General features: G+C 34.1%; 1 protein-coding gene across 1 annotated transcript; it reads left to right on the top strand.

Moving 5' to 3' along the window:
- Nucleotides 1–72: 72 nt before the first annotated feature.
- Nucleotides 73–3,264, top strand: LOC114579315. The gene is made up of 3 exons (XM_028693479.1): nucleotides 73–2,068; nucleotides 2,166–2,271; nucleotides 2,839–3,264. The coding sequence occupies exons 1-3, from the start codon at nucleotides 2,048–2,050 to the stop codon at nucleotides 2,982–2,984; spliced, it is 273 nt and encodes a 90-aa protein (XP_028549312.1). The 5' UTR covers nucleotides 73–2,047; the 3' UTR covers nucleotides 2,985–3,264.
- The last annotated feature ends 9,225 nt before the right edge of the window (nucleotides 3,265–12,489 follow it).

The following is a 12,489-nucleotide window of genomic DNA, read 5'->3' as shown; positions in this document are numbered from 1 at the left end:
CAATGGACTTATATTCCACTAGTAGATGATCAAAACAAAAGCAAGATACAATGTTCTTCGATTCGAGAGGAAGAACAACTCTCCGACAATCTCCGGCAACGCCAAGAGCCCAAGCAAGAAACCCTAGATCTCCAATTACATTCAAATTCAAGATAACCCCCTTTCCCTCCTAATCCTCCTAATTAACAATAAAGGATTCCTACCAAATACCTAAACAGCCCTTTGCATTCAAAATTTTCCCTCCCACATAATCAAATCAGCCCCAAGTGGGGTCCACCTTGTCCGCCCCCCTCCTTTCCAGGTTTTCGCCTCAGCCTGGTGTAGACCCGGGTCGGACCGGGTCCAGCCGGCCCCTCCTGGGCCGGTTCAAGCATAACATTTTGCAAGTAGGCTTTTTATGTCAATCCTTAGCAACATAATATAACTCCGCTAAAATGATAGGGGTGAGTGCTGTTCTTATGCACTCCACTCATTTGTAAGCCTTTCTTTTTTCTTTGAGTAGTAGTAGTAGGAGGAGCTTTCATTTCATATCAGGGGCGTGACTTACTCGGCTTCTGTATCTGATATAGGCGTTTGGTTCTATATGTACCAATCTCCATATCTCGAAATGCATTTTTATTTGGGAAAGAATGATGGATAGGTGGCCAATTGTGGAGTGGTTCATGATTTCTTTTGGCTATTCTAGATTTGCTTGGTGATAGAGAAAAGAAATATGGTCATAATTTTGAATGTGGGACATTTTTTTAGAGATATTTAAAGAAAGAATATTACTATGAGAGGAGGGAGGAAAGTTTTGGCAGGGAATAGTGAATTTAACCATGCATGGATCCATAAGGGCTTCAAAGTAGAGTTTTTAGGTTTGATTTATTATCACCCTATTTTCATGGAAAGGATGATTATTAAGTAGGTTAGATGAAGAATGGGGTCACAAACCTAGGGTGGTAAGAGAGAAAAATAAAGAGGGAGCAAATATGAAAGACGAAGATGATAGAACTTAAGCTACTATACTTTTCATTCAACATCCTTCATACAAACCTAAGGCACTCTTTTTTATAGAAGTAGGCATCAATACAAATCTAAAATATTCAAAACCAGCAAAGAAAGATATAATGTGTTCTTATTCTATACTTGAAGCATGAAAAATATTTAAATTATGTTTGAAAAATTATAAACATATAGCGATGGTCTGCATGCAGAAGAACTGAAAGTTGAGATGGTTATGCGTTAGTATGGTGGGGTTACATAGCTTGGGTATATTATACATAAAAATGAGAATATGGATGGGAATAAATTTATTGTTGATTGTTAAAATAAATAAGTTGATAAAAGAATATCATGCATATTTAGATTTATATTTTTTAAAATTTGCCGTTACATTGGTTATGTTGTATGAATTGATGTGTTGGGCAGTAAAAATCAATGGTAATTAAGCTGAGCTTGATAAAAATAAAAATATTAGGAAAGATTTGTAGAAAAATTAGCAAGTTTTTAATATGGAATGACTACATTAGTAGATTGTGGGGAGAGTATTTATTGAAAACAGGACGGTGAAAAATGAATTTGAGTGATTTGGACATATACAACATGAGATTAGATAAAATGTGTAGAATGAGTGTAAAGTAAGAGGGTTGCTCAATAATCACATAGATAGAAGTTACACAAACTATTTTGTGTAAAATTGATTTTACATCTCATCAGATCAATTCAGAATGATGATTATAATGATGACGCCAAATAGTTTGAATTAGGCTAATAATGATGTTCATTATTATGTTAGTCCAAATACATATTACTGGCTCATAATTATGTACTTCATGCTGCAGGTTTGTCCTTAAAAGAATTGCAAGTTTTCATTTACGAGGCCTAGTTTGTATAAGATTCAATTACTCTTTTTGCTTTCAAGTACCAACCCATCTGTTTCAGGTCAAAGTACTCTTGGACCGCATCAGAGGCTGTAGAAGCTGAGAGAGCAACACTCATTTTAGCTGCTGATGTAATATACAGCGATGAACTTACCGAGTCTCTTTTCAACATTTTGGAGAAGCTGATGTCTCGAGGTTCTGAAAAGGTAATGCTAACAAATGATCAGAGAGAACTTAAATACACTATCAATCTGTTTCACGTATAGTAGGATTTTATTCATGTCTTGATTCTGACTACTACAGGTTCTATACTTGGCATTGGAGAAAAGGTACAACTTTTCTCTAGATGACCTTGATGTTGTTGCTAATGGCTACGCAAGATTCCGGAGTTTCTGTAAAGACGACCAAGGTGAAATATATTTCTATCATTTCCACCATTTTTTGAGGAAAATATACATGCATGCCACTGTAATCATCCTTTATTTTTTTCACAAAACTATTATTCAACAATTTAAAATGAACTTTGAAATCCATTTATGTGCATATGACACAACAAAATCATTGAGAATTTAACAAATTATAGAATTGAAGTTGATAGTTTTGTTATGCTCTTCAACATTTATTGTAAATAGAGTCATTTCAGTGTTATTACTATTAGGCTTTGTTTGGTTATTCGGTAAAAGACAGTTTTCAGAAATATTGGTTCAGAGAAATGAGTTTTTTAACGGAGAAAGCGTATATAAAAAGCTTTCTCAAAACAACAAAAAAATGAACAAAATGGTGTTATTGGAAACTTGGTTTGAGGAATCAAACAGTATATATGAAATAACTTTACTGTTTTAAAAAGGAATAAGCACAAAAAACGCCCGATCAAACTAGGCCTAAATCCATAATATTTCAGTGTTACATAGAAAATTATCCTTTTTTCTAATGTTTTGTGTCTTCCATTATTTAGTAAGATCTTATGCTCTTCCAGAATGTAGGATGCCTGATGATGTGTTACTCCCCTGCTTCGTGGGCGAGCAAATTGACATATTTAAGATACCTCAGTACATAAGGGAGTATGAACGGGGTAGAGATCTTGAGCTATGGAGAATAAGATATTGTAAGAAGAGATGTTGATGATAATTTGTTTTGTATGTAGAGTATGTGATGACAATGTGGACTCTAAACGGCAGTGACACATAGCTAGCTAGATTTTTTATTTTAAATGAAGCAAGTTTAAGGTTTCGTTTGGGATGACTTTCATACTGCTTCTTAAAACAGCTTTTTAGTGTAAAAAATTTAATTTTTGAACTAAAAAGCTGTTTTAAGAAGCAATAAAAAAGCCGTCCCAAACGAAGCCTAAGTATAAGAAAAGAGGAGATTTGCATTTGGAATAAATGTTCCTTCAAATATAAAACTACCGTAGTCTTTCTATGGTTTATTACTAATAGTTTAGTGGCCATTAAACATGAGGGTTCTGCTTGTTGCTTTCTAAAACGGCTTTCTAGTATAAAAATTTTTAATTCAAGAATTTTTTGAACTAGAAAGCTGTTTTAAAAAGTAATAAAAAAGCTATCAGCTTTTTTTCTACTTCTTAAAGCATAATTTTTGTACTAAAAAGCTACTTTAAGAAGCAATAAGAAAGTTGTCCCAAATGGGATTTAAAATATTCTAATTCGAATAAGCTTGTTTGCTTTGCATTATGTTTAAAATGTGCTCTATCACTTTTGTGGGCCCTATCAACTCCCTTTAGTTTCATTATTGTGAATGTAATCTCCAAATGAGAAACTTAATGTGTTAGCTAGAATGATTAGGCTTAATTGGGTATAAATCATATTATCTCGTTCGTATAAAATACTCAAAAGATTATATCATCTAATTGAAGTCCAATCAAATATATAATTGATATTGATCAATCTCCCAAAGGGACTAGGTTTCCTAAGGTCAAATGATTATAGAAGGTTTTGTTTGGGACTGTTTTTTTAACTATTTTTTAAAGTTTTAATTTTTATACTAGGAAGCTGTTTTAAGAAGCAGAAAGAAAGTTGTCACAAATGAATTCTAAGTTTTAAATATAAGTGCAAATTGTTAGCTACATATGATTAAGGTACTATAAAGGCTAGAAAGCTGGCCAATTTAAGTTGATCAAAAGTTAACCTGGTTTAATCAGGACACCATACGGGTGTGTGTAGCATTCGATAGGAAATATTGTTGTGAGCAACATGCATTAAACCAAATGAAAATTGGTTTTGAATATTTTTAAATTTTTTAAAATTAATTTTTAAGATTTATAATAGAAAATTCCTATAACTATCAAGTAATTGAATTAGAATTAACATTTAAAATTGAAATTTTGAACCTGATGTTTCTAAGAAAGTCAAATTCAAGTGGATAATCAAAGTTAAAAAAAATATATTTTTATCTAACTTTATGAGTAATTAGAAAAAAATCAAAGAAATTTGGAGAATGAATCAACTCATAGTCCAATTGGGTTGACCTAGCTGCAAAATGTGCTGATTAAGTTAAAATATTAAGGACACTTCTAGGAATTATTTAATGTTTTTCATAATCGTCAACTAGGGGTGAAAATTCATGAAAAATATCAAATAATGTAGAAAATTTCAAAATATTTATGGATGTTTAATGTCTGAAATTTGACTTTAGAAAACTCAAATTAAGCCTTAATTAATAAAATTAATTAAAAATTATATTATCACTATTAAAATTAGCGCTTTTTAATAGTAATTATACATAACATTATATCGCACAACTAATGCCCCCATGCAGCTCTGGAATTTTTTTTTTTATTGGACATTTAGGTCAATTAAGGCAAACTCACACATACGTTGCATACACAAGACTCGAATCCAAGACCTCTTAGTTGGAAGCCTAAGCTCTCAACCAAGCTCATGTATATGAAATAAACATCTTCAAATATTTTTTAGATTTTAAAAAATTATTTAATATTTTCCATAATTATTGATGAATTTACAATAGTCAAGAAAATTATCAAATAAAATGGAATAAATTCAAATAATTTAAAAAATATTCACATACTCAAGATGATATTAGATTTGAAAACATGTATTGATAATATCAACAATTATGTGAATTTCATTTTTTTCTTAAGTACCTATTTTTTAAAATTAGAATAAGAGGATTTAATATATTTAAAATATGAAAGTGAGTTTGATGGTTTTGGAAAATAATAAAGATAAAATCAACTGACTAAAATCATATACTTAAGCAAGCCCAAAATTTTAAATGATATTTGATGTATTTTCCCATATTAAAGATACAAAATAGTTGATATTTTAATTATAAAAAATCTTAAAATATCTAAAATAAATCTAGGAAACTTTGAGTAAGCTCAAAATAGTGATAATTACTCATGGAATGCATGCCATGGCTTTAGGAGCACTAAATTGCAATTTAGTAATTTTAAATATGACTAATTTTGGGTTATAAATATGAAATCTATGCAAGTGAACAAACAAAACTACAAAAAAAAAATAGGGAGGTGTCTACTAAGTTAAAAAATAGTGTTAAATTTTATTGGAATTTTAAAAATATTTTAAATATACTTAATAATTCAAAAATAGTTCAAATAAGTATTTTAATATTATTAAATACATCAACCAACTCAAAAAATTCCAAAATAATTTAAGAGTGTGTGAGCCCATGCTATAAGGATTAAAAAAAAAAAGAATTTTCTAGTTAAAAACCTAATTGCAATAAATTTTGAACAGTGACTTTAAGGGTTTGAAAAATTCTCTAATGCAATTTAGAACTCATATCATAAAATCAATTTGATAGGCTTAAGGCTTTGTTTAGGACAGATTTCTTACAGCTTTCTAAAGCAGATTTTTAAGTACAAAATTTTCAAAATTAAAAAAAAAATTCAAAAAGCTATTTTATAAATTAGTAAGAAAGTTATCCTAAACAAAGGCTAAAATGATGTACTTGAGCTACCTATTGAATTTGAGAACACTTGAAATTCATCTCATAATTAATAATATTAAAATAGTGCATTTTCTATATTTAAAATAAAAATATCAACATGCATTTAGTTAAATGGCGGGCTAGTTGAACAACAACAAAAGTCTAATGAAATCCCTAAATAATTCCTATTGGATTAATCTAGGCCATTGTGCTTTATTTAAATAAGATTTATCAGTGTATTATTGTTATCTTTGCATTTAGAAAGGAATTAGAGGGCATGAGTCTAAGGCTGACCAAGCCCCATGCAACCCATAAAGGATTTCTTCATCTATGGAAGGAGAAATCATAAGCTTTCAATAGATGAAAATTCATATGAAGCAAGGCTACCAAGGGGTTAGGTTTAATTCCCCCTAGCATGACTTGAGCAAGCACACAAACTAGACATCTTGAGGCTAAGGTAAGATTTATGAATTATTCCAGCCTTGCAAAATGTTAGTCAATGCAATCCATCCCCCGCCTTCAATAAGATGAAGTGTAGTAAACTCTCTCTAAGATTCTCTTGGAATATACTGAGGGCACGGGTTGATCAAGACCCAAATTTGCCTTTAGGTTGGATGGTGGGTTGATCTCATCAATGGGAGCTTAATGAAGTTCCATGAAGTGTAAAAAAGAGTTGGGTTTGTTTATTGCTTTAAATAGAGCTTAAAGATTGGATCAATAATGGTTAAACCGCCGCCATAAGCTGCCATCTATTCCTGCCAAGCTTGATAAATATTAACAATGCTGCCAATTATTATTTTAGGAGGAAACCAAGGACTGTACTCAAGCAAATTGTGGAGAATTCCTAGTTTAATCTAGATAAACCATGGTTAGTTGACCTAATCTATGATTTTTATCACTAGAATCAATTGGCTAAGCCAATATTGCCATTTAAATTGCTTTGGCTCGCATGGACTCAAATTGGTCTATTTGGGTTAAGTTAACCAAATTGATCAGTATTGTAAGAACATAAGGTCAACTTCATTAACCCAACTTGGATTAGCTTTTAAACATCCTATTCAAGCTTCATGAGCAATGGAATGAACTAATTTGGCCAATATTAAACCAATTTTGAATATATAGTTTTTCAAATGGGTTGAATTGACACATTTGATCAAAATTGGTTAAACATATGGTCAAATGAGGTTGAGCATAGTTTATTCATGTAAGACTCCATGCTCATTTAATTAAATTGATTTGATGTTTAAGGTGAATTTATCCCAATTGGCTCATTTATTTCAACTAGGTCAGTTAAGCTCAATTGGTCCAATTAATAGGTCGATTGGTATTTTCGAATGTAATTCATTTAGGGACATTTATTGTAAGGTTAGATTCCATCTAGGTTAGTACATTTGAAACTTAAAATTGATTTGGTCGTATTTACCCTTTAAAGGTTCAATTAAGCTAACCCTATATTTACTTAACTAATTGGCCAACCCATGGGGCCATTTGAGGATTCTTATCTAATCTATCTAAATCCTAGGTAAGCCTAGGGTCTACTAGCTCGCTAAGTCAATTGGCCGTTTTAAAACCAATTTGGTCAAGGATACCTAAATGCATTAGGTTTGACTTTGCGTGGTCGATGGGTTGACTATGGTCAAGTCCTAGGGGCTAAATTGTAACAACTTGATATTTTTGAAAGTAAATTTAAAATGAAAATATAAATTTCTATTTGAACTATAATGTTGTAGCATTGAGATTGTGAACACTATGAAGTTAGGCCTATAAGCACAACGGTGTAAAAAGTTGTCGCAACAACATTGAAGGCTCTATTCTACTATAATTTTGGATTCAGCATACAATGTTGTATGTTAGATTTCTTCCAAATTAATTTTATTGCATTTTTCTCATATTTAGTGAACTTCTACCATATAACTTTTTAAATGTTATAGCACTGATTATTCTGAATATTTTGGTTTGTTTATTTCATAATTTCAACAAGTAAAATAAAAGTATTATATTTTGCATGATTTATAAAGAAAACAAATTTTGTTATTTTTATTCAAGCATATTAATAATATAAGCATTGTGAATAAATATGAGTATATGATTGGGTAATGGCTCGTTGATATTATTATTATAATACTATGATAATAGTATGTGTGAGAACTCGTAAAAGCTGCTTTTACGAACATTGGTTGGAGACTACGTAGCCTATATAGAATGGTGGGACGATAGGCTTTTCTTTAAATACCATGATATGGTGTTATCCTATTTTGATTCACGTGATTCACTAATTGGGAATTATAAAGAGTTATAAGGTGATCATTAGGACGGTTAGGGTTTTTTTCCTTCCCCACCTCCTTCTGATCTTCCCTTCTTTTCTCACCTCCGGCGTTGCCGGAGGATTTTCTTCTTATCGCTGTTATGGATGCTGCCCTTCTCTCTTCAGATTTTCCTCCTCTCGTCCAATCTTCTGGTGCGGTAGTTAGTAATACTCTGAGAAATTAGAACTTGGTATTTGCTCCTGAACCCTCCGCTCCAAAAGTTCTAAACCTTTCTCACTTCCCTTTGGAGCCGAAGTTGTCCAAGGGTGGTTTGGACTGGAACCTATGTTTAGTTGGTTACTCCATCAGGCGCAGACCTTTCTATGAAGCTCTGTTGGGAGCTATTAAGAAAACTTGGAGCCTCAAAGGTACGGTTCAGCTTTTATCTTTAAGTGATGGTTTCTTCCTCCTCAGATTCTCATGTATCAAAGACTACAATATGATTTGGTCGCGAGGGGTTTGGTTTCTGCTGGGCAGGCCTTTTGTTCTACAAAAATGGCACCCAAAATTTAAGCAGAAGAGGGAGAACTTTTCTTCAGTTCCTATTTGGGTGAAAATCCATGACCTACCTCTTGCATGCTGGAATTCAGAGGGTATCTCTAGGATTACTAGCAAGATAGGGGTTCCACTTGCTGTAGATAATCTGACCGAGCAAAAAATGCGATTGACTTTCGCAAGGATTTATGTTCTAGTGGACTGCAATGCTACTTATCTGGAAGAAATTAAGGTTTCTCTGGATGGGGATGTGGTTAGCTTGAAGGTGTAGTATGAATGGCGCCCATATCCTTGTGATCACTGTAAGTCTCTTATGCATTATTCTTTTCTCTGCCCGTCAAAATCGGAGTCTATTGTGGATGTGAAAGACAATGTTACTCAAAAGCAATGTGGTAGGAGTTTTAGTAGGAAATCAAGGAATCGCTACCCATCCAGTTCTAAGAATTTTTCCAGACCGCCTATATCTAACTATATGCCCAAAGTCTCCCCTCTCTCATAACCAACTAACTTACATCCCTCTGTTTCTCACTCTGTGCAAACTACTGCCAACATTATTGGGCAACCTCTTCAATATCAACCACATTCTCCATCTCCTCCCATTGTTCAAGTGCTCACACTCCCCGTGACACATGCTGTTATTCATCCGGATAATGATTTGCCCGCAAATGACATGATAGTGTCGAGTATATCAAATTTAAACTCACCTAATGAGGACGAGGTAGCTTCGACCTCTTCCAGTTCATTGCACATTCAAGGTTCGGTTAAGCAAAAGGAAATTTTGGTTACGTTTCCAAACAAGTTTGATGTTTTAATTGTTAAGGAAGAACACAGTTTTCAGGATGATTCATTTGCTAGTAAGGACGGTCAAGATGTTAGGTTCACAAAGCAAAAACATAATGAATAACCAAAACAGAATAATTCAGTGGCCTCTAAAAAAATCGCGAAGGGGAAGCAGGTCAAAAAACCCCAGTCTTCGAACTCATAATGCTTATTCCTTCCATTGCGGCGTGGAATTATGTGGGTTTAACCATCCTGAAAAAGTTCTTTGCTGCAAGCATCTTACTGAGTCTTATAAACTAGATATGTTATGTATATTGGAGAACAGGATTCATGCTCATTCTCTCCAAGACCCATTTTTTTATCTTTCTCATTCCATTTTTTTTAAATGAAAATAATTGTCACAACTTTGCCTTGTCCTCTTCGGGGAGGATTTGGATTAAGTGGAATGCCACCAAAATGAACTTCAATCCCACTCATATCTCTCCCCAGCTTATTTCTGGAACTATTTCTATAGCTTCCCACTCTCTTTTTCAGCTTTCTGTTATTTATGCCTCGAATAGTTCTCTTGATCGGAAAGAGCTGTGGGCCACCATTGCTTAGTTTGCTGCTGCTGCTGATACTCCTTGGGCTCTCTTGGGGGATTTTAATTGCTGTCGTTATGCATCGGAAAAGTTGGGGGGTTCCCCTCTCACTCAATCTGCACTGTACGATTTAAATAATATGATTTTCAACAATAGTCTTATGGATCTTCACTCTGTTGGAAGTAAATACACTTGGTTTAATCAACATTCTGATAACCCTATCCATATAAAACTTGACATAGTTCTTGTGAATGATAGTTTGATGAATGTTTTTACTGATTCCTACTTCTCTTTCCAAAGTCCGTCTTGTTCAGATCATTGCCCGATTATTTTGCACTCTGGTATGGTAAATCAGGTGCGGCACATATTTCTTTTTAAAAACTATTGGACCAATATAGATAGTTACTGGACTCTTCTCTTAAAGGCTTTCTCTAAGCCTGTCTCTGGTAACCCTCTCTCTCACTTATGTAACACTTTAAGGCGTTTAAAAGTTTGCATTAAGAATGAGTTATGGTTGAATTCTAACTCCATTAGCAGGCATTTGTATTCTTTGCTTATTAGTCAAAGGGAACTTTTGGAGAAATTACATGATGATCCGAATAGTTCTACTCATAACTTATCTTTAAAGTTACTAATGCTAAAATTGCTGATTTAACTGCTATGTATGCCTCCTGGATTATTAAAAGGGAAAAGTTTAATTGGTTGAAACACGGGGAGGATGATCTTAAATTCATATACAGTAAAATAAGGTGTAGAAGGGGTAGTTCCAAGTCGGTTGCCAACTTGCTTGCTTCTACTCCCTTGTCTACCCGGTCTGAAGTTGTCTCCTCCATCACTCAGCACTTTCAAGAACTATAAAACCCTCCTCCTCCTATCTCCTTGAATTTGGAGATATTCCCCATACGTACTGTTCTTCCTGATTCTTTTGCAAATGTGATTACTTCTTTTGTCCAGGATGATGAAATCAAAACTGCAGTTTTTATGGGCTCTTCCGCTTCTGCTCCGGGCCCAGATGGTTTCAATTTTCATTTCTATAAAGCTGGGTGGCATATTTTGGTCCCCTTGTTTGCAGAGCTATTAGATATTTTTTTACTAAAGGATACATTCCTAATGAGGTAAAAGCCACTACACTAGCTATCATCCCAAAGCACAAGGATACAGCTAATATTTCTGACTACAGACATATAGCTCTCTGTAATGTTGTATATAAGATTATTGCGAAGGTGATTGCTATCAGGCTTAAACCGGTTATGCCTATTATTGTTGAGTACAATCAATCTGGTTTTGTGAAATCTAGAATATCCACTGATAATATTCTGTTTGCAAAAGATATCCTTGCTTCTATTAGTAAGAGAGGTGGAGCCCAATTGTTTTGTGTTAAATTAGACATCAGGAAGGCTTTTGACTATGTATCTAGGGAATTCTTAGCTAGAATGATTCAGAAAGGCTTCCCCAATCCTTTTGTTAACTGGATTAAAATGTGCATTTCTGATGTCAATTTTTCTATTGTGTTTAATGGTGCTCTGGAGGGTTACTTCTCTACTTCTGCTGGGTTGAGGCAAGGTTGCCCCCTCAGCCCATATCTTTTTTCTCTTGTTATGGACGCTTTCTCAAACCTCTTGGAGGGGAGAGATTTCAAAGGTATTTCAGCTGATAATTTCAACCTAACCCACCTGCTATATGCGGATGATGTGTTGGTTTTTGGAGAGGCCACATTAGAAAATTGTCACAAGCTTGCTAGCATTCTCAGTGATTTTGCAAATACCACGGGGCTACATATTAACTTTGATAAAAGTGCTATTATGTTTCCCAAACATCAAAGAAACCAACAAGACATTTGCCAGATTCTTTCCATTCACAATGTTACCTCCAAGATCACATATCTTGGCATTCCTCTGTCTTTCTACAGGCTAAAAATTGAAGATTTTCTCCCCTTAACGAACATCATTAACAAAAAGATGAATGATTGGATGGAAAATCTGTTGTCTTTTGCTGGTAGGTTACAGTATTTAAAGTTTACCATCCAAAACACCATAGGCTACTGTATTCGTGGTTCTATATTGCCTAAATCGGTTTACAAATTCTTTAAAAAAGCTAGCTCCAGGTTCTTATTTTTTGGGGTCTCTTCTTCCTCTAGAAAGCTGCATATGGTCTCTTGGGATGTTATTTGCCGTCCCTAGCATAAAGGAGGGCTGGGTTGTGAGACCTCGTTCCCTTACTGTTCCTCTCTGACTTGGATTTCCCTCCCATGATCGTCCGGGACGATAGTGAGATCGTCCAGGCCGATCTGTACTGTTCAAAATATCGGCCTGAAAATAGTTCTGGGAATCGTCCAGGCCGATGATTTTGGTCTGATCATCCCGGGACGTCCCGGGACTCGGCCGGGCCGATCAGCTTAATGATATAAGAAAATCAGCTCGTTTTGAGGAGAGAGAAAATCATTTTTTAAAATATCAGATATTTTGAAGAGAGAGAAAGAGAGGAAAAGCAAAGGAAGAAGTCCGATTTCGGAGGCCGCGGAGCGCTTTTCGTCCGACG

This window comes from Dendrobium catenatum, unplaced genomic scaffold, assembly GCF_001605985.2.
Source record: "Dendrobium catenatum unplaced genomic scaffold, ASM160598v2 fragScaff_scaffold_294, whole genome shotgun sequence".
Classification (NCBI taxonomy): Eukaryota; Viridiplantae; Streptophyta; class Magnoliopsida; order Asparagales; family Orchidaceae; genus Dendrobium; species Dendrobium catenatum.
This window is presented reverse-complemented; position numbering and strand designations above follow the sequence as displayed.